Source organism: Callospermophilus lateralis, chromosome 18 (assembly GCF_048772815.1).
Source record: "Callospermophilus lateralis isolate mCalLat2 chromosome 18, mCalLat2.hap1, whole genome shotgun sequence".
In the NCBI taxonomy this organism is placed as follows: domain Eukaryota; kingdom Metazoa; phylum Chordata; class Mammalia; order Rodentia; family Sciuridae; genus Callospermophilus; species Callospermophilus lateralis.
Window position 1 is genome coordinate 60,827,364 of NC_135322.1, and position 27,674 is coordinate 60,855,037.

Here is a 27,674-nt window from a genome sequence, read left to right on the forward strand (position 1 = left end):
TATATAGTAGCAGGAATGAACGAACTAGTGAACCTCACTGAGCGCATCATACCAAGTGCAAAAAGCCAGACCCAAAGGATACCCTCAAGGCTGGGCAAAACTCACTATGGCAGCAGGCTGCAGAATGGTGGCAGGTAGCTGCCAGGCTCCTGGAAACAGTCCGCACCCTGCATGCTGCTTTGTGTCCTCAGTTTTCCTCCCAGGGGGGAATTGGCAATTTCTGGACACAGCTGACAGCTCTCTATCCCCAGATGCCAGGCGAGTCCCATTGCAGAGCCCTGGCCGGGTGATTTTGCACGGGGAGACGGGTGGAAATTACCTCTGTGCCCAGGAGTCACTCCCTCTGCCGACTCTGGCAAGTTAGGCCCAGCTGACTTAGGCCCTCAGGGGACATGCTCCCCAGCCCTGTGGCCAGCAATGCCACGTCACTTGAGGGCAGTTGCAGGAGGGATACTGAGGCCGTGGAAATTGGCAAATGCTGCAAGCCAGGGTGCCTTTTCCTGCAGAAGTGGTTATTAGATGTCACCAGCATCCTGCAGTAAGAACAGGGTCCCTGGGCCCCATGGACTGCCTGCGGTTCTGATAGAATCAGGGTGGTCTGGCGCTTTTGCTTGTCCTTTGACTTGCACGCCAGAGCTGAGAGCCCCTGCTCCAGGGAGACCAGGAAGGACCCCTCAGGAAGGTGCTGTGTAAGCCGAGACCTCCCGGCTGTCAGCAGGGCAAGAGGCAGGAAGCAGGTGATCCAGGCAGAGGGAGAAGCGCACACAGGGCCCAGCAGGGGTGGATGAAGTTGCCGAGGTCACAGTATTTTCTGTGGGTGGGCCTTGAGCCCCTACCTCAGAACCACCTGGACGGCCACTTTCAGATGCAGATTCCTAGAGGCGGCTCTTGTGGTGGGGTGCCCAGGAATCTGCATCCCCAACTCCTCAGGTGATGCTGCTTCGCAGGGAGGGTAGAGGCGCTCTGCAGGGCAGGAATCCAAGGAAGTTGGTGTGAGTGGGGCAGAGAGCGAGCAGCACAAAGTGGCTCTGGAGAGGGAGGCAGGCCCAGGCGTGGCCAGACCTGCAGAGCTCAGCTTCTTGACCTTCGCGACTGACACTTTCCTGGGGGTGGTCTTTAAAAGCAGATTCGGGTGCCGATCTGACAGGCTCCCTGCTCTGAAAGTCGTGCCATGGTGGGGACCACTCTTTAGCACTGTCTCACTGGCAGGATCTACTCTGAGAAGGCTGGAGAGTCAGTGTAGGTTGGAAGTGAAGGAGGCCCTCGTGTGATCTCAGTGCCAGAGGTTCAGGTCACGCTGCTGCTGGCTGCAGGATGGGCTGGAGGAGACGAGGGGGGCATCAGGCAGCTCCTGAAACAGGGAGGGGGTGCGATGGGTTCTGCCACCTCCCCCCAGGCTGGCCTCAACTCCCTACTCAGCACAGCTGAACCCCCTCAGAGCCCAGAGGAGTCGGGGTCCCCACCAGTGTTGCCAGTTCCTTCAGATACCCCAAGACGCTCATCTCCAGGGAGATGTTCCTGGGCTCACGTCCCTCACACCCCATTGGTCAGTCCCTCCAAGATAAAGCTGCAGCGTTCTCTAGGCCTTCCGCAGAGCTCCGGTGGCACATGATGTACTCACAGGCACAAGAACAGACAGCGCGACCCAGGTTAGCGTGGCTCTCGGGAAAATCACCCATCAGAGCCAAACAGCCTTGAAAATCCACTCCCGGGCCCAACAACGCAAAGGACATGGAGCGCTGAGCATGGGGGGGGGGGGGGGCAAATTAGGTCTGAACCAAAGGAGACATTAGGGCTGCCACAGGCCACACACAATTTTCCATCCACCGCAGAGTTCTTGGACGGTAGCCAAGGGATTGTTTTTTCCCCCAGCAAAGTTTAAAGCGTGTTTATTAAACACCCTTGGTGGGCTCCGCTCAGCCCTGGCTTGTGGCAGGTGCTGGGTGAATTCAGACCTTCCCTGTGCGTGGAGTCTGAGTCTTGCACAGGGCCCCCCGTGCTGCTACTCAGAGCACAGGTGCAAGAGTGCGGGAGGCACAAAGGACATGCGTGGGAGACACAAAGGACATGCGTGGGAGGCACAGGACATACACGGGAGGGTCTCCTGGGGAGGCCTGGACAAGCGCTCAGTCAGGTGGAGCGAGGATCTCAACCTTGACCACACACTCCTGGAAAATGACTCATGTCCAGGCCTCACCCGGAGGTTCTGATCTAATTGGACTTTGGGGTGTTTGAAGTGCCCTGGGAGATCCTGGTGTCCAGCCAGGGCGAAAGCTGTAGCTTAGAGTTCAGTGGGAGGAAGAAATCCAGGGAGACTTCCTGCAGGAGGGCACCTGCACAGGGTCTGAGGAGGTCTTGGAAGAACCTGGTGGGAGGAGCCTGGCTTTGTATCAGAGAGATCCAGTTTCAAATCCCAGCTTCCTTGACTCAGGGAGGTCATTTGACCTCGGGAACACTTTCGGCACCAGTGTTTGGAGCATCTGTGTAGCAGCACTCAGCACAGTGCCAGCCTGTGGGCACCAGCCCAGGATACCCATTGCTGCTATACCGCCCCGTGGGAACCGAGTGCATTAGGAAACACTCAGAGGAGGGGTTTTAACCAGATCAAGGTGCTGACGAGTCCTATTGTGAAGAGGCCTGATTTTACCACTCGGCTCCACATTTTCCAAACAAATGTGACATTAATGATGCCATGTTACTTCTAGTAACACCCTGGGCAGGCAGCTGTGATGGACGTGTGATGGGCAGTCTGGGGTTTGGGAGCCATTGAAGTGGGCTCCTGGGTAGACGGCAGATGCTGGCCTCTCTCACCTGGCTGGGGTGGGCGCTGGAGTGGGACCCAGGAGGACACTGGCTTCAAGATGGGGGTGGGCATAGAATCGTTGGCAGGAGAGGACCAGGGAAGGCATTCAGTGGAGGTGAGCCCCAGAGCCTGTGGCTGTCTCAGAGACCCTGGGTCTGTAGGGTCAACAGGTGTTTTGAGTCCACTCTGTGCCAGGTCTGGAGCCAGATTCACTGCTTCCTGTCTGCAGGGCTGTCAGTGAGCTGCTCCCTGTTCCTGGAGCAGGGATGAGGGCGGTGTTCCCTCCAGGCCTTGCCGTGGGGACTGGGGAGGCACTTAGCAGCCTGGTGCCTTCTGCATCATAAGCACTCGTAATGACATCTCCAATTGCCGCGACCCCTGCCTCCGAGCATGCCAGGCCGTTCTCACCTGCCTGCTCCTCCTCTTCCACCAGCCGCGACAACTCCCCCAGCCTGAAGGAGATCCGGAACGGCTGTCAGCAGCCCTGCGACCGGAAGCCCACCTTACCTCTGCGCCTTCTGCACCCCAGCCCGGACCTGGTGTCTCAGGAAGCCACGCTGTCCGAGGCGCGGCTCAAGTCGGTGGTCGTGGCCTCCAGTGAGATCCACGTGGAGGTGGAACGCACCAGCACTGCCAAGCCAGCCCTGACGGCCAGCGCGGGCAACGACAGCGAGCCCAACCTCATCGACTGCCTCATGGTCAGCCCCGCCTGCAGCACCATGAGCATCGAGCTAGGTCCCCAGGCTGACCGCACGCTTGGCTGCTACGTGGAGATCCTCAAGCTGCTGTGAGTGCCCCGTGAGCCGCTGCTGGGGGGGACTAAGGGATGCCCCCTCTGTCCCTGGGCTCAGCCACAGTTGTTGACATGCCACCTGTGAGGTGAGGCAGGGTGGATGTGTGTGAGTGCACGCACTTGCTTGGGGTCTGGAGAAGTGTGCACAGTCAGTGTGGCTGGGCATGGGTATACAGACACCAGAGTGAGTTCACACAGCAGAGTCTGTGAGCACACACAGGAGTGTGCCCGGGAATGTACGCATGTAGAGTGCATGCATGGCTGTGTGTGTGTGTGTGTGTGTGTGTGAGAGAGAGAGAGAGAGAGAGAGAGATTACATGGACATTTCTGCACGTTCTGGTTTGGGTTTGGGTTTGTTCTGAGCTTGTGAGTGTGTCTGCATGACTATGGTGTGTATGGGAGTAGACTTCACATGGATTTCTCCATAGAGACCTACTGTGAGTGTCTCAGTGTTAAATGCACAAGTAAGGGTGTGTCTAGGCACTTGTCCTTGTTGTGCATGAGTATGCATGTGTGCAATTGTGTGTGAGCAGGTGTTTGTGTTTTGTGTGAGCCATGCGTGTTTGTGTTGGTGTGTGGCAGAGTGTGTGCATGTGTGCATGTGTGTGCGCGCACGCGTGTGTGTGTGTGTGCATGTGTAGTGTGTTTGTGCCTGTGTGCCTACGTAGCTGTGGTCATGTGCCTTGTGTGGTCCGTGCACATAGGAGCCTTCTGTAAGGGCAGCATCTCTTTGGCATCAGCTCTGCTGGACCATGCTGAGGTCCAGGCCTTGTCCTGGCTGAGCTCCTGATGGGCCCTAGAGAAGGAGCGAGGTTCTGGTCTGCTCTGGGTGGCACTGCTTCCAAGCTGTGTTCTTTGGTCTCTGTCCCTCTTGGCTGTATGAGTCTGGAATGGGCAGGCTTGTTCCTTGCCCTCAAGGGCCTTTCCAGCCCCACCATTCACTCTGCCAGCTCCAGCCCTTCTCAAGCAACGTGGGCTTGGTCCCTGGAGCCACGTTTGGGGCACCTGGATGGCCCATTGGTTAGGCCTGTGCTGAGGCCTGTGGCCCAGGGACCAGCTTATATCTGGAGACACCCAGCAGGTGGCTCCCACAAATCCCCTACTTTAGAGTAGTGCTCTGTCCTGCTCTTTGTGGAGCCAGAGCCACAGACCTACATGTCCAGGTGCAGTTGGTGGTGGCTGCTGGGCTTCCCAGGGGGGTCGGGCACAGCTGCATCGGCACATATGAACCAACAGTCAGTGCCTGTCTAAACCAGGGGCACTAGGGGCCACTCTCAGGGGAGGATCCAGGCACCTGGGCTGTTGTCAGTGTGGGCAGGGTTCCCTGACACCCTCTTGTCATGCAACAGTGTGGCATTTGCTTGTCCCCAACTCATGGTCATGTTGCTGCCTAGAGTGTGCCCAGGGCTTTGAAGGGGAGGCCAGCTTCCAGACACCTGGCCAGCTGGTGAGGTGGCAGGGAGGGGCCTCAGATGCCACTTGCTTCCACAGCAAGGACTGTGGTACCTACAAGATGAAGCCCTGCATGCTCACACGTGTGTGTGCACACACATGGGCTTGTGGTTACACAGTGGCTTCCTGTGGTTTAATGGAGGACATGGAGGCAGCATCCCCAAATAGCTCCTCTGCCCCCGTGTTGGCCTCGGCCAGGAAGAGGCGGGGCCCCAGGGTCAGTGGCAGCCTCCCATGTGGGTCCAGCCATTCACAGAGCCCATGAGGGCACCACCACACCCAGGGACACCCCCAGCAAGGGCATTCCCAATGCTACTAGTTGCCCGCTCTGCCCAGAGTGTACTCCAGGCAGGACAGAGTCCTGCAGGGTCCCCAGCCCAGGTCCAGGTGGCCTTGCTCAGCTGCCTTCTGCCCCCTCGAGGACTCCAGGCCTGGACCTCCTGGGTCCTGACTGGAGCTCACCTGGTGTTGAAGGCTTGGGTTTCATCACATGCTGGGTTTTCCCTTCTTTTTCGCATCATGGGAAGAAGGCTCGGTTCTCTAGGCGTTGGCCTGCCTACCCCATTGCCATTGCCAGGGCACAGGCTGGGGTCGGGGTTTCCTGGTGGGCAGGCCGGGTCAGAGGCCCCTGCAGAGTGGAGTTAAACTCTCAGAAGTCTCTGAAGGGGAGCAGGGAGCATGCTACAGTGTCCCCTGCTTGCCTGGTGGCTTCATTTCCTAGCGTTCTTTCTTAACCTGGTGGGCCACTTCAGCTCCAGCCAAGCAGCTGCGCACCTCAGAGGGCTGCAAGTGTGACGCTCTGAGAAAGTACATCCAGCCCAGGCTCCATGCCCTTCCCGTGTGTCACGTACTCCTCGTGAAGTGGGTGGGCCTCCGAGCCTCAGCTCCTGGGCTGAGAGGTGCAGTGCTCATGGCCACCTTGGCCATTGGTGAGAGAAGGAGGAGACGGCTCGTGCCCTGCATAGCAGCCATTGGCGCAAGGTGGCACCTGCAGATGGGAGTCGCTGGAATTTGTGAGCACAGCCATAGTGTCTGTTTCAGCCACAGTAAGAGGCACCCTTGGTTTAATACAGTGCTTTGAGGGAGAAGAACCAGTTCGACCTTCAGCAGACACCTGATTGCCGTATGGGCAGTCGGGCGCCGCGGCCATGGGACTTCTCTGCTGTGTGGCCGTGGCAGCATTCTTGGCTGCCTGGGCCTCCGTTTTCTTGGCTGTGAAATAGGTGTCTGCCTGCCTAGGAGGGCTCTCGTGAGAACTGGGGATGTGGGAGGGTCCCGTGCTGGCCTCCCGATCTTGATAAGGGTGAATGGCCATCAGCAACACTGAATTGCTGCCCAAAGGACAGTTCAATGTCAAGTAGACTTAGTGTGGAATTGAAGGTTTGGTGGGGTGAAGGGGGCTGTATGCACTCAACCTTGGCCAGCATGGCCCCCTCTGTCCACTGGAGAGGACACTGCTGGTCCCTGGGAGTGTGGGTCAGCACAGCCCACCCTGCAGCTAGAGAGGAGCGGGGACAGTGTGAGAAAGGCACAGTCCCTGAGTCGTGGCTGTGTGTGCTCCCACAGGAAGGCCCCCGGATCGTTAGAATGGACACTTTGCAAAGTAACCAAAGCCGTAAATCATCCCTGGAGACCCTCGGGAGTGCCGTCAGGATTGATGCCAAAGGCCCGCTGGGGAGGCCGGCTGGCTTCTGTGAGGGAAGGAGCTGGCAGGGAGCAGGCCCGCGGCTTCTGGAGGGTAGTCTCATGGGCCTTTCACACTTAGCTGCTTGCTTATTCTTTTTTGTTGGGGGGGGTCAGTAACTGGGTTGAACTCAGGGGCACTTGACCACTGAGTCACCTCCCCAGCCCTATTTTGTATTTTATTTAGAGACAGGGTCTCACTGAGTTGCTTAGTGCCTTGACATTGCTGAGTCTGGCTCTGAACTCCCATCCTCCTGTCTCAGCCTCCGGAGCTGCTGGGCTCACAGGCGTGTGCCACCACACCTGGCTTGCCTGTTTATCAAAGGGTGGTGGCACACCTTCAGCTGGCCAGGTTCTGTGCCAAATGTCAGGGATTCTGCCTGGTCCTTGCCTCAGTCCCTCAGAACCTGAGGATTGTCAAGTGCCCAAAGCAGTAACACTGAGTGCCCTGTGGGGTGGGGTGCCGTGCGAGGAGCTGTGGGTACTCGGCAGGCCATGGCAGTGGGATGCACTTCTGTCCAGGGAGAGAAGACAGCCTGCGGAGGGCTTCCTGACCCTCTTGCTTCTGCTGTCTGCCACTCCGTGCAAAGGCTGGTTTTAAAGAGGTTTGACAGGCCGTAGCTACTCCGGACAGAACGCCACCCTCAGGGTCTTCAGGGGAAATGCAGACGCCTTGGGGTATTATGGTGGCTGGGAGGCCTTACTGGGCAGGATCACAGGGGACTATCAGGTATTGCTCAGGGAAGCTCTGCTCTTTGGAGACCCCACCACCATGTTCCTCAACCCCATGAGGAGTCCCTGCAGGAAAGAGAGGAACCGGGTCATATGAGGCCTCGCAAACTGAGGTGCAGTGGGGTTTGGACAGGACAGCGGGCCCAGGACAAAGCCCATGAACATTGCCTGAGTGTCCAGTGAGGAGCAGGAGAAGGACCAATGGTACCCCATTCAGCCCTCTGCTGTGCCTCACTGTGGGCCTCTCTGGGCAGCGAGGCTGCTCTGGGGCTGCAGTGTTCTCCCACTGAATGAGAAGAAGGCCCGCCTGGCAGGGAGCGTCTTGTCACGGAACAGCTCAGAGCTCCAGGTTGCTGGTCATTGACAGGTGGCTGAACACCCAGCTGAGCATCCCAAAGGGGGAGACCCAGGTGTGGCACCCACTAAGGCTCATTGAGGCCCCCATTAGCTCTGTGAGCTTCGTAAGCTGTCTCCACCTCTCTCACCCTGTGAGATGGAATTCTAAAGGCAGCCCTGGCCCTGGTGACACCGTGGTGCCCGACACTTGCGGGAGCCTTCAGGGGGCTGCCTCCCTTCCACCCTCTCTCTTCCTCAGCCAGGAAAGGCCTGGCTCCTTAACTTTACTTTTTAAAGTTTAAAAAAAAAAAAAATGGGAAAGGAAAGTTTGTCAGTGCCCTCTGTGACCCGGGGAGTCGCCTTCCTCCAGGCCAGAGCTGGGCTCCTGGGTGCAAACCCCAGCTCTTCCCAGCTGGAACCGCGGCCAGGGCTGACGCTCTCTAATCACAGTGCGCCTGTCTGCACAGTAGGTGGCAGGAATCCCCGTGTGACTGGGTTGCAGGAGGACCACACGAGCTGACGCTCGGGAAAATTCTGGAAGAGAGCGTGGCACTTAGAAGTGCTGTGCCTGAGGTCGCATGTAGATTGCCGGAAACAGTATGAGGCAGTGATGGTAGAGGAAATGAGCAGAGGGGCATCTTGAAGGGAAGACGAACGAGCTGCAAAAGTGTATGCCTCCTCCAGAAAGAGCTGAGGGCACAGGCACGTGCCCGCCTGAACCCTGGGGCCTCTGGGCTCCAAGTTCCACGGCAGCAGGGCACATAGGCATTCACTGTGGCAGGCCAGCTCTGCTCCTCTCAGATGGCTGAGGCTCCCTCCCACTGCTCTCTCCAGCTCCCCTGGTGTTCAGGGTCACGGGACCTAATGTGCGCCTGGCACAAGTCAGCCAGTACCGCCGCTACAACTGACCTTGGGCCACCAGGCTCCCGGCAGTTCTTTCCCAGGCGTCCGACATCTGGGCCTTTCCTCAGGACCTTCAAGGGAACGGTCCAGGTTCCAAAGGCTGCCACTATATCGTGGGTTTGTTTGGAGGAAGGCCGGGCAGGAAGATCCCTCATCCAGGGGGTCTCTCAACCAGGCATTATCCACAGAAGCTAGTGTTTGTCCTTGGTGGTGGAAACAGGTCTGCTACTCTGTCTAAGGCACACAGACAGCAGACAGAGAGTGTTAAAATGTATGTGGGGAGGAGGCGATTAGGAAAACCGCTCCTGGTGGAGGTCAGCATAGAGAGGCTGAGAAACATTGTGTTCCCAGTGTAAAGGAGTCACAGGGTCCCAAGAACAACAGTCAGGCTTGGGGGGCCTGGTCATCCCTCTGCCCCCATGTGCCAGCCCTTTGCCCCTGGCCCAAGACAGGCTCTCGGCTATCCTCACAGCTCCACAGAACGGAGACTGATCAGTGTCCCCTTCTGCTCTAAGTAAACCACAGTCCCCAGGCTGTGTCATCTCTCCCAAGCACCAGCCGAGTCCCAGGCCAGCACCCACCACAGGGGCTACATAGGTGAGCCCCAACCCCTGCCTGGGCTGGAGGGAGGTCTGAGATCATGGGGGTAGGCAGGGACCCTTCTGCCTGGGGGACTGCCCTGACAGTGCCCTCCCTCCCTGTGTGAGGGCCCCGGCCCTGGACATTGGAGTGCCAGGCTTGGCTTAGGACATTCGGCAAGAGCCACCTACCTCTGGGTTTACTTTCAGTTAAGTCCCCAAAGCCAGAGAAATTGGGAACTCAGTTTGTAACCAAATTATAGTCAGTGTTACAAATAGTCAGTGCAGGCTTGGGGAGGGGGAACGAGGTGGGTTGTGGCCTTAGAGGCACCTAAGGCCACACCTCAACTACCAGCTCCGACCTGTAGCAAGTACAAGGCATCTCTGAACCTTGGTTTCCCTCATCTGTAGAACGAGGGTCCTCAGGAAGCTCTGCCGCAGCGTGCAGGCCGTTTCTTCTCAGACTGAGATGCTGGCTCGCCCCCCCATCCCAGACCCTCTTGCTCCGGCTTCTTGGGGCAAGAGTGGGCAGGACACTTCCTTCTTTTAGAAGCTGACCTGGTGGGGCGGGAGCAGCCCTGCCCACCCGGGGGCTCCCAGGCATTGCTTCCCTCCTGTGCCCACGTAGAGCAGCTCTGCAGTCACTCGCCAGGCGCCTGACAGCTCGTCAGGGACAGTTGGGGCTCAGCCGGGGCTGCCTAGCAGACTCCATGGGCTGGTGCAGGCGAAGTGCTCGCTCGGCACGCTCTAGTGCAGCGCTGCAGGTGACAGAATCGCAGCATTCTCAGTATCGCCACTGACTGCCGCCAGCCTCAGCTGCAGAAAGAAAGCGGTTGTCTGGAAGCAGGAATCGAAGCATCCAGTAAAACAGGAGGTGCCTGGACTGCCCTCAGACAGCGTGGCACCTACAGCTGCCCCTTCATTTCTGGTCGAGGGTGAGCACGGCCGTGTCAGCGTGCTTGACAGCCAACAGGACACTGAGTACCGTGCAGCGTGACCAGCAGAAGCGTGTGTTCTCTCCACTCCGAGGAGACTGGAATGAGGGCATCAGTGGGGGTTCTTTCCTGAGGCCTCTCACCTAGGCACTCCGGGGGGGTCACCTTCTTGTGGCATGCACACACCTGATGCGTCCTGGTGTCTGGGCTTCCCCTTCTTGTGTGGATGTGAGTGGGTTGGAGGAGCCCGCCCTGAGGGCTGCGTCTGACACGACTTTAAAGGGCTGATTCCCAGATACAGTCATACTTTGAGGTCCTAGGGGCTGGAACTCCAGCATGAATTTGGGTCAGGGGGACACAATTTGGCCCCTAACAACTCCTGGTGGTTCAAGAGAGGGCATGGACAATGACAGCGAAGGCTTTGTTCAGAGGTGGGGCAGGTCTGAGATCCTGGGGAGGAGGCAGTGACCCTGCATTTGCCGTCTGGAAGCTGGCCTGGGTCTGCTGGTGACCTCATGCTGCACTGAGGACATGAGGTGCTTGTGCCCTCCACCACTCCTGGACCGTGACTAGCATCTCATCCTGCTGCCCACCCAGGATGGCACATCAACAGCCTCGCCCTGACCACTGTCCTCACCACACGTTTTCTCATTCTAGGTCGGACTATGATGACTGGAGACCGTCTCTGGCCAGCTTGCTTCAACCCATTCCATTCCCCAAAGAGTAAGTCCACCGCCCTGAACCTCCACTGCAGGGAAACCTCCCAGGGCACGCCACGGCAGGGGCACAGCCAGTCACGGGGAGAGCAGGGTGGACGCCATAGGGAGTTAGAGGAGACGCCCGAGGCCTAGGGCTCTGTGGCAAGGATCGGCTTAGCTCAGGAGGCAGCAGCCTTCCCATGAAGCCTTGCGGCAGCAAGTTAGCAGTTTTTAGTATGCGTCAAAAGGGAAATAACACCTGCCACTCTGTCTCCAAGGGGGATGGTGAAAATCCAAAGAAAATGCACTTGGAACTGTCTGCCGGCAGCAGCATGGTAAAGTGCAGGAAGCTCTCACCACCCTGCTATGGTGATTAGCTCAGGCTCCACCGTGAATCTGGGCTGAAATGGACCCTCTGTCTCTGCCAGCCCTGATCCCAGTATCAGAAGTATCACAGGAAAATAGTGCCATCTGCGGTGATGGCCTAGGGGAGCCAAGAGCTCTGCCTCAGGCCCAGGTCTCCACGTGCCTCCAGGTCTGTTTTGATCCATGTGAAGAGGCCTGGCCTCGGGGGCCTGCCTGGGCTCTCTCCGGAGCCCATTAAGGAGCCCATGTTTATGAAATGCAGCTCCTCTAAGGGAGGCATTACACCGGTAATTGCCCCATTTGCTGGCCCGTCCTGTCCCCACAGGGCCGAGGTCTGGAGACCGGAGAAATCCAACTCCTGAGAGCTGCTTGGGTCTCGGAAGGGCTGTGGCGTCATTGGTTACAGCCAGTGTCCCCACAGGCCCAGGCACACACTTGACAGTGGCCCATGATGCAGTTCGCTTGAAAAATGGTCCCCGGCTGCCTGCCGATGTGCAGCGGTAATTAGTGCAGCCAGGCCTTGACGGTGGAACGATTAACGACACCTGGGTCCCCGGAGCCCACGTGCAACTGCACAAGCTCAGCACCCGGTTAGCGCCCCTGCTGGTGGCAGGAGGGCATGGGCTCAGCCTGTCACCTTGCTAGGATTTGTCACTCCTCAAAGGAGGCCTTTGTTTGGAGCTCCGAGTGGGGACAAAAACGTCAGCCTTTCATTTGAACCCTCTCTTCATTCTTCGAGTCAAACACAAAGTCAGTCCCAGGGCCGCTCTGGAGTGGCTAGGAAGCCCGGGCTGACTGCGTGTTTCCCTTGTTTTCTGCACAGAGCGCTTGCGCACGAGAAGTTCACCAAGTGAGTACTCCGGTGGCAGCACCCTCCACCCTCCTCCCTGCTCCTGGGTGGCACATCCTCTGTTCTGAGGTCACCCTCCATGGCCAGCCTCTTAGCCCATTTTCTGAGCCACGTGCATTCTGGGAGGCAGCAGTGTATCCTCCTGGACGTGCTCCTGCAGCTGTCCAGCCTGTCCTAGCAACACGCCTTGTCCTGTCAGACGTTCCCTCTGTGACCCGACCCCTCCCTGCCCCATGCCTCCACCCCCCTGTCTACCCAGGCCAGGAGTGACCTGCCTGCCCATCTCTTCCAGGGAGCTGAAGTACGTGATTCAGAGGTTTGCGGAAGACCCACGGCAAGAGGTGAGCTGGGGGTGGAGCCGGGTCTCACTCGCGATAGGCACGTGCTCCGCAGCTGAGCCACGCCCAGCCTCTCTCTGCAAGGAGGCATGCTGTTGGGGGTAGCAGTCACACGAGGGTCTTTCAGAGCCCTCTGAGGCTCTGTCAGGGGCTGCCTGGCCACCAGGAGACGGGTGCAGTTGACGGAGGATATTTGCCTGGTGTGTACAGCCGTGGCCAGCATAGACCGTCTGTGATGGCACTGCTCCCCAGGACCTAGCTAACCAGAAACGCTTTGCCACTGGCTGATGGCTTCCCCTCCCCCTCGCTGCGAAGGCCTTGATGGAGGGGCGGTCTGAGCCCCCAGGCGGCTTGGGGTCCTGTCCAGGGCTGCTGCTCCAGGAGTTGGCAGGCCCAGGAGGAATCTGAGCCAGGTTCTGAGCCAGGTTTTATTCCTGGGCATGGTGGCCAAGGCCTCCATAAACAGCCGCACGTCCGTCCCTCAGCAAAGCTAGGCTTCTGGGGACAGGTAGACTTCGTCCCAGCACCTGTGTGTGAGCAAGGCCTCAGGCGGCCATGACGTCAACTGTCTTTTTTTTTTTTTTTTTTTTTTTAAGACGGGGTCTTACCAAGTTGCTTAGGGCCTCACTGTGGGTAGGAGCTTTTAAGGAGCTGGAGCCCAAGTTATCTGGGGTATATCACCCCAAGTCACTCACTGTGTGAGAACAGTCTCAGAGCCCTCCTGGGAAGGGACCCTGTGTCCAAACAGACTTATGAGGACAAAAGCGTGGAGAGGCAAAGCAGCTATGGGAGGGTCGGTGCCAGGCCAGGGTGCCGTGCTGAGGCCAGGGACCGACCACAGGAAGCAGCCTGCCCCTCTGCTCGTGCGCCTGCCCTGTGGCCTCTTCTCCTCTTGGCCTCTTGGTTTCTCTGCTGTTCCCCATTTCCGTCTCTCCTCCCTTTATTCTTTCCTCCCTCTCCCCTCCCGGCTTTCCCCCCCTGAGTGAGGCCCAAGTTGTCGTCTTTTGAGTTCCTGGCCGTGCTGGTTGGTTAGCATTTCATACCCTGTTGTGACTCTGGGAAGTGAGCACTTGAGCCTGGGTTCTGCCAGGGCGGCGTGGACGCTTGCTGCCTTTGTTTTGTGTTTATTGGGGCGGGGCTGTGCCCACCGTGACACCTGCGTGTAAGTGACTCCTGGCAGCAGGTCGTCCTTACTTTTGAAGGATTTGATCAGGCCTTCTCCAGCTGAGGACGGGGAGAGGGAGGGGCAAAGGCCTGTGTGTGGGTGACCGCGCCCCTGTCTCTTCTTGTGGGACTGGAATGGACAGAGTTCCTCCCACCCATGCTCATGGAGGCACACACAGCTCCAGGAAGGAATTTGAGGTCGTGCTTTGGGTGCCCGGGACAAAGACCCTTCAATGGAGAAGGAGCAAAGATGAGCCCTCATGAGGAGGATGGCAGGGGCCCAGGCCGAGGGAGAGGGCGGGACGTGAAAGCAGGGAACACCACAGTGGTGGGGAAGGAGGCCGACAGAGACTGCCCCAGGACCGCGACAAGAGAGGTGCAGAAAGGGGGGCAGAGAGCAAGGGAGGAGTCAGAGGCTTGCAGGGAGAGGGGCAGAGACCCGGCAGAGGGAGGAAGGAAGCAGCCCTCCTGGAGGAGCCCTAGGGAAGGGAGCTGAGGAGGCCGAGCCTGGCTGGCTGACAGCTGTGTGGCTGGCCCTGGCCTCCATCCCAGGGAACTGATGTAGCAGTGGGCATTCCCCAGGGTGTGGGGACCTCTGTTCCCCAAAGGTATTCCAGCTGGGAGTCTCGGGCCTGCTGGTCTTGCTGGGCCTTGGCACTCCCCTTGTGGATCGGGTGTTGTGGTCACGCCACGGGAGGCTGACCCTCTGCTTCTCTGCTGCAGGTGCATTCCTGCCTGCTCAGCGTGCGGGCTGGCAAGGACGGCTGGTTTCAGCTCTACAGTCCCGGAGGGGTGGCCTGTGACGATGATGGGGAGCTGTTTGCCAGCATGGTATGTAGTGCCAGGCTCTGCGGAGCTGCGCTGGGCACGGGGTTTGCCCCTCCTGACCAGTAGAGTAGCTGCCCCAAGCCCTCTGTGGCCTGTCTAGGAACACCTCTGCAGAAACAGTGCTGATGGTGGTCACCTGCTTGCTCCTTACCTGAGCTCAGCGTTGCCCGTGTCACTTGGCTCTGGGAGGAGGAACCTTACCTTTACCCTGTATAGTAGACGAGGCCACCAATGGCCACAGCCTTTACTGCCCAGGCCCCACAGTTGCTTGAGCTTATGGCAGAGCCTGAGCACACGGCGCCCGGAAGGCACTCAAACCCACAGACTCCTTTAGTCCTTGTAGAGAGGGGTCAAGGTCGGGGTGGCTCTTCCCATCTCAGGACTGCATCCACGGTGCCCCCGTGTCCCCCTGCACCCTGTCGGACCCTCACACACCACCCTTATTCATCCGCTCAGCATTCCTGTCGTTCTACACCTGGGTTGGAACAGGCCCAGAGAGGTTCAGAGCTTGCTTGAGGCCTTCTTTGTAAGCCTGCCCTTGGCACACTGGTGACAAGATGCTGGGTGAGGCAGGCCACACAGCCATGCTCCTAGCTGCTGCCTGTGGCTGCTGTCCCCTCTGCTGACAGCCTGTGGACTGGGCAGACAGCTAACTGCAGTGGACTTGGTGCAGTGACGACAACCAAGGTGCTGCCTCTGAAGCCGCCCTAGAGGGGCTTGCCCTGGGCCCCTCTCTCAGGCTCCCTCCCCACCACTCGCTGCTGCGGGACTCCTTTCCGAGTGCCCTGCACCCCAGAAACCTGTCCTGCCGCCCACCCATGTTCACAAGGCTCTGCTCTTCGCAGCCTCTCTCTGGCCTCTGATGTCACAGCTTCACCATGGCAACACAGTACTCCCCACCCTTGATGCAGGGACTCAGCGTGAGAGAATCAGGGAGCTGGCAGCCTGACCCAGTGCCTCCGTGTGCGTGCCTGAGTTGTTAGTGGTGGCGCAGGAAAGGAAGCGGCCACCACCGGGTGGAAATGGGTACTTCGTGGCAACACAGGGACGGCAGTGTCCCCTGGATCAGGCTGCCTCCCAGCCTGTTGTGTGAAGTAGGGAAGAGGCGAGGTTTCTCCTCCCCCAGCTCCATGGCCTGGGGACCCCTGCCGTGGACACCTCCCCAAACACCAAACAGACCAGGAGCACATGGGGGGGAGCGGGTCTCCCAGCTCTCAGCCTGCGGGGTGGGCATCTCCTTCAACACTCAGCTCACAGGGGCTTGGTGGGGAAGCAGAGAGGGTGACAACTTGCCCCAGGTGTGGGAGCTGTCCAGTGCTTCCCCAAGTGAGGGCTGCCCCCAGATTTCCACCTGGGCCCAGCAGTGCTAAGAATTCAGAGAATGGAATGCCAGCACAGCCCCTGGGCACTGGAGAGGGACTTTAACAAGAGTTACCATTTGAGACTATTGAGGTCTGCCTCTGGGAACACACCCATCCCAGCCCCACACAGTGGTCTCATTTGTCCTTCTGTTCCTGCTTGTTTGCTCAGCCTAACGTCCTTAAGGTCTGTCCTCTTTGGGAGGGGCCCCATGCATCCCCAGGGAGAGTGTGGTGGCCACTGAAGATCCAATTTTCTGCTTAGCACTCGGGAGGATCCATTCAATGGCTCCGGGTTCCTCCCTTCCTCCCAGCAGGCAGGAGCCAGCACTGGGGGCCACAGCCCCTCCTTTGGTGGCCCTGCCGTCACCTGGGCCTTCTTGCCTCACAGGTGCACATCCTCATGGGCTCCTGTTACAAGACCAAAAAGTTTCTGCTCTCCCTGGCGGAAAACAAGCTGGGCCCCTGCATGCTCCTGGCGCTGAGGGGGAACCAGACCATGGTGGAGGTAAGGAGCTGGCCTGGCCCTTCGTCCGCGTTGTCGGCTCCCAGGAGCCAGGAGCTGTCACAGAGCACAGGGAAACCAGGGCGAAGCAGGAGCAGCCCAACCCTGCTGAGCTCAGCGTGTCTCTGGGTCAGGGTTTTATTTCCTCTGTGGTCCAGCATGTTGGTCAGGGAGGCCGGGGAGTTTCAGCCTGCTCCTCTGTGGCCACGCAGCACAACCCCAGAGGGGGCTTAGAACCATGATACTTGTTTGACTCGGGGATCTGGAGGTGGCTCGGCTCAGCTAAGCAGTGCTCGCTTGGGGTCTCATGAGGCCACTCGACAGAAGCTGGGCTGGGTCCTCTCCACAGCCTGTTTCCCTGGCCTGAGGGGAGGCAAGACTAGAGCGGCAGGACTCCCCGGCCTCTCCCTGTGTGGCCTGTCCCCTGCTTCCCACCACCAGCACAGAGTCCCCGAAGCCTGGGACTCCCATAGCAAGGTTCAGGAGGAGCCAGGCCCGAGCCATGTTGCTTTTTAACGAAGCCTCCTAAGTCAGGCAGTGTCACACCTGCCACGTTCGACCCTTCAGACCTGAGTCGCCAAGCGACCTGCTGGTCAAGGCTATGGGACTTAGACGCCATCTCTCAGTGGGAAGAGCCTAGAGAACTGCAGGTGTTAAATCCACATGCTTCCTGTGGGACTAGAGGTTATGGTGAAGTGTAGGACCAAGGAGGCATTAGCAGGGCGACAGGAACAGAGGGTCCAGTCTGTGGGGACAGCCCGTGCCAAGGCCCTATGGCAGAAAGAGGCTTATTGGAGGCCAGGATGGCTGGACCTGCTTAGCCTTTTAGGAGCCCAAGGGTCTGGTGAGGAATCCAGATTTGGTCTTGACACCTGTGGTGGGGGCTGAGGTGGGGTGGGGAGAGGGTGAGCGGGGAGACAGGAGGCAGGCAAGAGGGGCTGTGGGGCTGGTCAGGTGGGCTCCCCTTGGCAATGGGGAGGTCACTGGAAAGAGGGTCTTGGAGGCACTGCTATCCAAGTTGACCAGTGCAGGAGGCACTGGGAAGTGTGTTCTACGGCTGTGCCCAGAGCCCTCTCCTGCCGCACTCCGGGCCAGGGAGAGACGGCTTGTTGCTTCCTGGCAGCCCTGGGGTCCTGCGTGCCTCGTTCCTGGGCATGTTTGCCGAGGATGCACCTGCACACAGCTGCATGGACGCTGCTCCCTGCCGTCCTGGCCGGGAGCTGGGCTGGGTCTGCCCAGCACCACACAGCCAGGAGTGCGAGGAGAGAAGCGTCCAGCTCTCAGGGAGCCCTCCATGTGCACGGCTTTTCTCAGACCCTCCCAGGGGTGGCGGGGCTCAGCCTCTGCACCCCGGAGACCCTGCCCTCAGTGCCCCTCTGGTTCCCCAGATCCTGTGCTTGATGCTGGAGTACAACATCATCGACAACAACGACACGCAGCTACAGATCATCTCCACGCTGGAGAGCACGGACGTGGGCAAGCGCATGTACGAGCAGCTGTGCGACCGGCAGCGGGAGCTGAAGGAGCTGGTGAGTCTCTGCCGCCCCGCCTGGGTCTCCAACCCAGGGAGGTCGTGATTACCACCAGCCACTTCCCAGGTGGACAGAGAGGTAAAGCAAGTGGCCAGAAGTCAGACAGCTCATACCCGACCTGGCCAGGACTGGCTCCTTCTCAACCTCCTGTGCCCAGCTTCCTTCTGCTTCGGTGCATGGCCAATATCCAAATGCCAGCCCCTGGGCCTCTTTTCCAATGGACTTTGTATCCTCGGGCAGCCACATGAGCTGCTGGAAGCGGGGGAAGTGGCAGGGGGTTGATGCTCCTGGTCTTGAGCCGCCCTCACCCAGTGGGTTCTGGGCAAGGATGTTACACACCCAGTCCCCTAGGCCCTTGGACCAGGAACTGAGATACAGCTCCTCCACCTCTTCCAGGGCCCCCAGTAGGATTTGTCAACAGTGGCCCCAGCAAGAGTTGGATTGGTGGCGCCTGTGCTCATGGTAGCTCAGGTTGCCTTCTGCTCTGGGAGCAGAGCCATAGCTCCACCAGGGCTGGTAACTGGGGTGGAAGTGGAGGGACAGGGCTTGACCAGTCTGGCTTCTGTTGCAGCAAAGGAAAGGCGGGCCCACCAGACTGACGCTGCCCTCCAAGTCCACGGTGAGTGGGTTTGGCTCTCTGCAGGGCGGGGGAGGGAGGCTGTGCGGGGGCCACCCTGCTGGGGGGGGGGTGGACACCTGCTAATGGCATGGGAGAGTGGAAAGGACCCTCTGGCATGGGGCAGGCCAGCTCTTCCGGGGGTCAGTGGGTTGCAGGGAGAGAAATGAAAACCAAGAAGAGAAATTTAATGCTGTGATAAACATATTGATATTGATGGTGATATTGGGGACGTGGCTCAGTGGTAGGACACCTGCTTAGTATGTGTGAAGCCCTGGGTTCAATAAATAAAAAGCTAAGAATGTCGGTGATATTAGTGATACTGTCACAGTTGTGGTGGCAATAGTGGTAAGGAGCTAATGTCCCTTGGGCATTGAATGCCAGATACTGTACTGTTGGTTTGTGTTATCCTCACGACAACCCTGTGAGGTCTGGGTGTCACCACTCCCCTTCTCCAAAGTCTCCAGGGAGCGGATTTCCTCTGACCTGCTGCCCCACTGTCCTTGACTCATGGTTTGTCTCAAACCAAGAAATCTGCCACACTCCAGGCATGCGATTCCACTCTAGTCATGGCCTCCCTTTAAGATCCTTCCGGAAGTTCCACATGGCCCTGCTTATCCTCACAGGGAGATCAGCCTTAACTCAGGCAGCCACTGAGACTCGGTGGAAAGGGGTGGAGTGCGTGCTTAGGCGCTGGTCAGTCTGGGCGCTTCGGTGTTTGCGTGTGGGAAACGAGCAGGAGCTGCCTGGGAGCACAGCAGCTAGCCAGGCCCATGCACGTGCACACATACGTGCATGCACCCACATCATAAGATGGGTGTGGCCTCGGAGCACCGGAGCTGGTGACTCAGGATGTGAGTCACATGCAAGGCCTCACCTGTTCCTGCAGCAGCATGCACAGGTGGAGGCGCCCCTCCCACCATCACCTCGGCCCCAGGTTTTGCATCCCAGAGCCCTCTCCACAGAGCCAGGGAACGTGAGGTTCTGGGAGAAGAGGCAGGGAGCTCCTCAGGGCCTGGGGAGCTCCAAGTGGCCCAGCACTGCCCTAAGTCCACCACCCTCTGCAGGACGCTGACCTGGCTCGCTTGCTGAGCTCGGGCTCCTTTGGAAACCTGGAGAACCTCAGTTTGGCCTTCACCAACGTAACCAGTGCCTGCGCTGAGCACCTCATCAAACTGCCTTCTCTCAAGCAGCTGAACCTGTGGTCCACTCAGGTGTGCACCCTCACCCTGCCCCCTCCTCACCTTGCCCCCTCTCTGCCCTGTGCTCCCTGGTGTCCATGGGGCCCAGCTACCACCCTCTTCCTCCAACTTGGTGCCATTCCGCAGGTGGGAGGGGTTGAGGGCCTACAAACCCAGTGGCCTGTTTGACAATTAGGAACACTGAGGCCCAGGACGAGGACATGCAGAGCATGAGGCTGGTGGGGATTGGGCTGAGACAGGAAGCAGGTCTGTGGCTGCAGGGAGCACACAGGGAGCTCCTGAGCTGCTTCCCGCAGGACACGCTGGCTTCCCTCTGCTTGGCCTTACGCCAGGCTCACCTGCGCTCACCATCCATCCTGGGAAGCACAGGCTCTGTCACCACCTCATCTTAGAGAAGAGGAGCATGCCGCTCCCATGCCCTCTGGACCCTGTTCCACCCTTGCCACCGTCCTGCCCAGCAGGTGCTGCTGGGAGCTTAAGGGTCACTTGAGTTCAGAGCCTCCTTGACACTGAAACTGACTCCAGGAAGGGCCCTCACCTGGCCCCTGGCCCCGGCCCCCAGCCCCCAGCAGAAACTGGATCTGAACCAGGACAGCAGACATCAGATTCCCTGGAGGGACATAGAGCAGCTCCAGCACTTCCCCAGCCTGGGGTCCTGGGGTATGCTGAGAGTCTCTCTGCCCACAGTTTGGAGACGCCGGCCTGCGGCTCCTGTCGGAACACCTCACCATGCTCCAGGTGCTGAACCTGTGCGAGACCCCGGTCACCGACGCCGGCCTGCTGGCCCTCAGCTGTGAGTCTCGGGTTGTGGGGAGGGCCGTGTGCTCCCACACTGTGCCGAATGACTGGCATCCACTATATAAGCACACCTGCTCTTCGCCAAGCACCTGTGGGAACAAGAGAGAAAGGAGCCTGTCTGTGCCCTCATGGAGCCTGTAGTTAGTAGAAGGAAATCAGGAGGGAGTCCAGCCCACCCCTCCCCACAGAGACTGCTTGGCACTCAGGTGCCCAGGCCACTGCCAGGCCCATTCCAGATTGAGGAGCGCTGCCCAACACAAGAGCCTCAGGGTCCTCAGGGGACCTGGAATGCAGATCCCCGTGCCCTGACCCTGGCCTATTGAGCCTGGAAATCTGCATTTGACTGGCTTTCCCTTTTCTGGCCCCTGGCTCAGCAGGCAGGGGACTAGAATAGGCTTCGTGAGAGGTGGCAGGTTATAGATGTGGCAATAGATGGTAAGAGGTGGCCCAGAAGGCGATGCTCTGGGTATTGGTCACAACCCCACAAGGTCTAGGCAGGTTCAGATGGTGTGGGGCAGCAGGGCTGGGGAGAGAGGCAGGGGCCGGGGGGAGGTTTGTAGCAGGTGTGCTCCTCAGAATCATTTGGGAGAGGGTGTCTGATGGGCCCTGTGGATTCCTGGACCTGTCCCAGCCTCAGCATTTCTGGGAATGGGCAAGGGACCTGTGTCCCCACAAATCCCCACATGACTACACCAAGCTTGGGGAGCGGCTCTGAGCCTGCACCTCCCAGAGAGCGTCCTGGCTGCCCGTGGGAAGGGCCAGCCTCCTGCGCAGGTCCAGGGTATGTCAGGCGAGCTCTGGGGATCCCTGGTCTAGAATCAAGACCTGTGCCTGAAGTAGACTCCACCTGGGGCAGCTCCCCGCCCGTCTGCACGGGGGCTCCTCCCGCAGGCCCAGCTCTGTCTCTTGCCTTGGCAGCCATGAAGAGTCTCTGCAGTTTGAACATGAACAGCACCAAGCTCTCGGCCGACACCTACGAGGACCTGAAGGTAAACGCCCTCCCTGCGGCAGGCAGCCACCTGTGGGTGCATAGAGCTGCTTCTCCAGTAAAGGGGCTGTTACACTAGCAGGTGAAGGAGAGCATCAAGGGCAGGTGGGGTGGGTGGGCTGGTGAGGAGGAGGCCAGCAGGGCATGCAGAGACCGGAAATAGGGCAGGCCACTGGTGTGGGAGACCAGCAACGATCCCTTCAAAGAGACCATGTATACTGAGACCCAAAAGATACAGAATCAGGGATGCCCAGGGCAAGAGAAAGAGCAAATGCAAAGGCCCTGAGGCAGAAAAGGCAAACCTGACTTGCACGTGAGGTAGAAGGGGAGATGGGGAACAGACAGGGCCAGTGAAGAAGCCCTGGCAAGTCGCAGGAGGCCTCTGTGTTCCGTCCACTCAGCAGAAAGCCTCCAAGGGTACTTCGCAGGGTGCCAATATGCTTTCAAAGCCTGTTCAGGCCCTTGTGTGGAAAACAGATTTTTTTGTGTGGGAGCCAGAGTAGAAGCAGGCGGAGCATTTCACAGGGCGAGTGCCATCGGCTGAGGAACTGGGCTCCTGGCTGGACGCGTGGGCAACAGAGCCCTGGACGCAGGAGCAGGACCCGAGTGCTGGCACTCTGGGAAGAGCTGCTCGGGGAGTTGGCAGGCAGGGCTTGCCACCGTCCTGGCCTGTGCCAGCGGCTCCAGAAGGAGCAGGTGAGGCCAGCACTTGGCACCCTAGAAAGTGTGGGCCGCGTCTGAAGGCCAGAAGGCACAGGTGGCACTGGAAGCCTCTTAGAGGGTCTCCTCCAGCAAGGCTCCGGTGGCCCCTTCCGGCGGCTGCCTCCTGCGCAGCAGACCTCCACAGCCAGGGCTTATTCAGGTCAAGCTCCAGACACTGGAGTACCCACTGTCCCCAGGCCCCTGTTGGGAAGGGACACCAGGGTGTGGCTGCCAGGACCTCTGCCCAGAAGGCACACTCAGTCCTGGCAAGCAAGGGCTCAAAGGGACCAGCAAGAGGGGTGGGATGGCCAGCAGAGAGGGGCTTAGAGCATCCAGATGAGCACACAGAGGAGGCAGGGGACCGGAAGGGCGGGGGCACGGCCACCAAGCCTCACCCACCCCACTCCTGAGTCTTCCCTGTGCTGCCCAGTGGCTGGGGAGGGCTGCGGCGCCAGGACCCCATGTCTGCCGGAGCTAGTTGTGTGTCTTCACCCCGCCCAGGGTTCCCTGTTCACCACAGCCCGAGACGCAGCCCCAAGTGCCCTGCATCCAGGTGCCCAGAGTCCTGTGCTTCTGTGCCCTGCAGGGGGTGCAAGGGGTGCAGGGGACCCAAAAGGCTGCTCGAGGGGAAAGTTGCTTCTTCAAGTTTTTATTTTCACACACTCAAGAAAAGCGTGGTGCCAATCTGGTGATTCTGGACTTGGGCTGGCTTCAGTGTTGAGAGGACCCAGGGCAGGAGGCCTGTGCGCTGGCCAGGCAGGCAGAATCACGTGATTTGCTGCCCATCTGGTCTGATCGTCCTGTTTTTGGAGAGAACCTGGAAATCTAGATTCTTCTGTGGGCCGCCTGGTCTGGAAAGCTTGGCTTCCGTGTGCTTCCCACACTGCCTGGCGACTCAGGCCCAGCAAGCTGCCCTGCCCGGCAGTGGGGCCCCGGGGTTGCTGAGTGCGGGAGCGTGGTGGCCAGGAGTTTCCTGAGTGCGCGTGTGTTCACGGGTGTGCACGCATCTGTGACTCCCGGTGGCAGGGCCCAGGGAAACTGGGTAGGCAGGAAGGCAAGGGGCAGCTGCCTTCTGTACAGTAAAAAGCTTTTAGGAAAAAAAAAAACAATAGAAACAAGAAGAGTCGGCCACAGAACAGAAAGGAGGAAGCTGCGCTGAGAAGGAGAGGTGGGGTCACATCATGCCCCAGGTCCAGGGGGAGCGCCCCCGCCTCACACCTGGGACTAGCCATGCGCACTCCATCTTCCCACCCACGGCCTGGTAAGGGGGCGGGTGGACAGCAGTAGACAGCGGGAGGCCCCGGGATAGTCCACCCCTAGCACCGTCCTTCCAGCCTGAGACTGGACCTCTTGTTTGCCACGTGGAGGAAGCCGGGCCAGAGAGGCCGTGGTTTGCTCCAGGTCAGGCAGCCAGCGGGTGGCAGAGCTGGTTCACCCACCTCGGCCTGCAGAGTCTGAGCGAGGGCAGGGTGGCGCTCCATGCCACCTGGTTCCAGACCCAAGTGGCATGTGTGACTGACAGGGACCCCTTTGCGCCCTTGCTGTCCACAGGCCAAGCTTCCTAATCTGAAGGAGGTGGACGTCCGCTACACAGAAGCCTGGTGAAGCTCGGCGGTGGCAGGGACGTTGCAGCAGCGACTCTTGACTAATAGCCTAGGGCAGCAGGTCCTGGGTCCCACCCGCTGTGGGTGGAGGGGGAGCCTGGGGCGGGGGAGGGGTCCACAGCACGCCCGCCCCGCCTAATTCTTTTAGCTTCATAATCGGAACCTTGACCTGATCTAAAGCGGACTTTGTGGCAACAAGAGGAGCTTCAGCGGGGCAGGAAGGGGCGGCCAGGGGCCCTTGGTGGATTTTCTTTGCCTCTGTGTTCAATGCCGTGTGGGAACGTCACCGTCAACTGGGACGCTGCCATCTCGCCAGCCCAGGAAGCTTTCCTCCTGGAGGCCCAAGCGGAGTGGGATCCGCCCCTGCCGTCAGACGAGAAGACCAGTCACGTCATCGCACCGTCCTGTGTCCTCACCATTGCTATGCAAAGTGGTTCTTGTTGTACATAAGATTTAAATAATGCACCTATTTAAGAAATGTTGACAAATTGCGGGTCTGGGACCTGCTCTTATTTATGAAGTCTGACCCCTCCCCACCCCCTGGCGTGTAGTACTGTACAACCAGTCAGCTGTTGGGTTAGTGGTAGTATTGTTATTTTTTTAAAGGAAACAGACAAAAAAAAAAGAAAAAAAAAACAAAAGACAAAAAAAAAGACCCTCCTTGGAAAATTAATTGCTTTTTCGTAAAGGATTCTGTATGCTAATGCTCCCGTCTGTCTGTCTGCTCCCTGCCCACCCCCTGCCTCTGTGTTCCTGATTTCCAGACATCTCCAGCTTCCCATGGGTAGGGGTCAGGCTCGGGGGAGGAGGAAGAAATGGGGTCCCCGTAACCAAGTCTTGCTCCTCTAAGGCCCGAGTTCTTTTCCTGGCCCCTGTCACAGATTTGGAAGGGGCTCTAGCCCCCACCCTCCCTAGTAGAAGAGCTGCTCCCACCCACAGCTCCCAACCCCCACAGCCCTTGCTGTCCCTCCCTGTCCCCCTACTGGACTTGCGACCTGTGGCCTCCCCAGCCATCGTGTCCCTGCCCCCATGGCCCTCACGCATGCCCGCCTCTGCATGGTCTCCTGGGAGAAGAGAGATCCTTCGCCCCTGCCAGCCTGACTGCCCAGCCACCCCTGTCAACGTGACCACTGCAGCGAAGACGCTCCTGTCCCCACACCTGTTCTCAAGACAGACAACCTCCATTTCTTTTCTAACGGTTGGCTTTTTCTTAACAAGCCCTCACTGTACAGGACAGTCCCGTGATGGTTTATTTGGGGTCCCCCTCTCCCCCAGCTCCCTTTTCTGTTGGTTCAGCACAAATACGTCCCCCCACCAGCACCTCAGACCTAACCCACAGTCGATGTCATTGTTTTATATCTATTTAATCTTACTCGATGGAAACCATGCTTTGTCGTTTTATACTTTGCTAGTAGACTTTATTACCCCCTACTATGCCCTCATTTTTTTAAAAAAGGAAAAAAAAAAAGAAATTGGGTTTCAGTCTTAATTCATTTCCGTGCCAGGTTTTCCGGTGTGTGCGTGTGTGAGTGTGTTCTGTTTTGTGTTCCGTTTTCTGTTGTTGTTGTTTTCCGTTGTTTGGTTTGACTTTCTTACCCCGGTTCCGTACTTCACAGCACTCCGGTGCAGGAAGAAGCAGAAGCAAAAAAAAAAATTTAAAAAAGAAAAAAAAAAAAGAAGAAGAAACAAGACATGCCACCTCCCCCCGCACTGTCGCTTTTCCTGATGGTTGCTACTCTGTCTCGTAGCTGTGTACAAAGAGATGTGAAATACTTCAGGCAAAAATAAACTGTAAGTGACTCATCCACGTCTGGCTTTTCTGTGTGGCTTGGGGGCTGGGCAAGGGGGGACAAGGCCCAGGACAGTAGCAGGGCACCCCCTCCTGCGTCCATGAAGACTCTGGCTTCTCAACCTGGACACGTGACACTGGACCCATGACTTTGATGCACAGCTGAGCTTTTCAGTAGGACATGCTGAACAGTATCCCTGGTCTCTGCCACAAGTACCCACCCACCCCCCACCCCCGCGCACCCATTGTGACAGCGCAAGGTCACTAGACTTTCCCAGGGGACACAATCACTCACCTAGTGAGAGCCTGTGCTATAGATGCAGGCCTCTGCTGCTGTTCAGCGGAGCCATGAAGAAGCCCTAGCCCAGCGCATCCCCAGCCACTTGGGCATCTTGTGACCCTGCAGGTCAGGTTGGGCCTGGGACTCTGCATTTTGGTCAAGCAGCTGCTGCTGGTTTAGGGGAGGACTCTGGCCACAGAACCTAGACCCATCCATTAGCCACAGACCCCCAGATGCCTTCAGGAAACAGACTCAGCTTGTCCAACTAGAGAAGTTTTATTTCCACCCTCTTACCACACCAGTCATCCTGTAGGTTTCCCGTCTCATTAAGGTGTCCGCGCTGCCCGGTGCTCAGCCTGGTCTGTCCTACCACTCCTGCCCCTCACCCTTGCTGCTCTCCCTCCAGCCCTTCACCTGCCTGCCCAGGCAACTCTATGCTCCACCTGGTGTTCTGGAGCCAGGTGGAATCCAAGGCCACCTGCCCATCTCTGCCCACCCCTCCACACTCCTGGGAGGCCTTTGCCCTGCCCTGTAAGAACAGGGTTCCAGCCTCCCAGCATGCACCTGCTCTGGGGACGCAGAATGCAGGTGCTGTGGGAGGGAGGCAGGGGCCTTGGACCTGCAGCGGGGTGGGGCAGGCCTCTCCAGGGAGGAGTCCAATGCTGCAGTCTGAAGAGACTTTGGCGGCAGGAGCCCTAGATGGCCTTGGCTTCACCATGGCCAGCCACAGGCCTTGTGTGCACATACCCATGACAAGACCCTTGACCTGATCTTGCCGCCCAGCCTAGGGTGGAAAAGTAATATTAAGAGGGCGAGAGGAAGCTTCTGGAGAGGATGGACATGTTTATGGCATAGACTGTGGTGACAGGGTCATATGCATACGATCTCCAGACCCATCTAGTTGTACACATTCCATGTGTACAGCTGCTTGCACGTCAATCACACTTAACCAAAGTGGCTTAGAAAAAGAACCAAGAGCCGTTGTGGTGGAGCATGCCTGTCGTCCCAGGGACTCGGGAGGCTGAGGCAGGAAGATTGCAAGTTTGAGGCCAGCCTCAGTGACCTAACAAGGGGCTAAGCAGCTTAGTGAGATCCTGTCTCAAATAAGGTCTGGGGTGTGGCTCAGTGGTAAAGCACCCCTGGGTCAAATCCCTGGTACTAAAACGAAGTGGAGCGGGGTGAGGGGATGGGTGGAGATCATGGTCTTATCCTCCAGGGGCCTAGTGTCCAGGCTTGCTGGTGAGCAGTGGTCAGTCACACTGTCACACAGCACACTATGACAGGGATGGGTGGTGGCATATGTGGGCCTCTCGGAGTCAGTGGCTTCTGGAGGAGGTGGCATTACACATGAAGAGAGAGAACACTTGCCAATCACCAGAGGGGACAGGAGCAGGGCAAGCCTAGGCCACAACCAGAGCCCATCAACACTGGACACTGCCAGTGGGGTGGGGTGAGATTGGGTATGGAATTGCTGGGGATGAATTGTTCCCCCCCTCCAGAGAGCCGAAGTCCTAACCCCCATTACCTCAAAACGTGGCTTTGTTTGAAGACAGGATCTTTAAGAGGTGACTAAGGTAAAATGACGTGCCTAGGGTGGACCTGGTCCACCGAGACATGACTGGTGTCCTTCTGCAAGGGAAATTGGGCATAGAGGAGAGAATGCAGGCACGGGGAGAAGCCGTGTGAGGATGAAGGCTTAATGGGAGGGACGTGGCCCCAGGCCTGGGGTCACCAGTGACCTCCCAGAGCTGGGAGCCCAGGAGACCCTCATTCAGCCATCAGGAAGCTCGCTGGAGTCAGGACTTTAGCCTTCAGACTGTGAGCCCATGCACTGCTGCTAT

The 27,674-nt window shown here is 58.5% G+C and overlaps 1 protein-coding gene across 3 annotated transcripts in view; it reads left to right on the forward strand.

The window, feature by feature from the left end:
* Nucleotides 1–25,510, forward strand: part of Cmip (c-Maf inducing protein) — a 198,638-nt gene extending 173,128 nt beyond the window's left edge. For 2 of the 3 annotated variants that reach the window (XM_077105836.1, XM_077105837.1), the window contains 11 exons: nt 3,237–3,590; nt 10,873–10,938; nt 12,103–12,129; nt 12,422–12,470; nt 14,355–14,462; nt 16,209–16,325; nt 17,711–17,851; nt 18,426–18,473; nt 19,538–19,684; nt 20,360–20,465; nt 21,389–22,087. In XM_077105836.1, the coding sequence (XP_076961951.1) occupies nt 3,237–3,590; nt 10,873–10,938; nt 12,103–12,129; nt 12,422–12,470; nt 14,355–14,462; nt 16,209–16,325; nt 17,711–17,851; nt 18,426–18,473; nt 19,538–19,684; nt 20,360–20,465; nt 21,389–21,537 (1,312 nt within the window). In that variant the 3' untranslated portion in view covers nt 21,538–22,087. Of the gene's footprint in view, nt 1–3,236; nt 3,591–10,872; nt 10,939–12,102; nt 12,130–12,421; nt 12,471–14,354; nt 14,463–16,208; nt 16,326–17,710; nt 17,852–18,425; nt 18,474–19,537; nt 19,685–20,359; nt 20,466–21,388; nt 22,088–23,711 lie in introns of those variants that run through there. The other variant, XM_076838962.2, reaches the window with a different exon arrangement.
* Nucleotides 25,511–27,674: the final 2,164 nt, after the last annotated feature.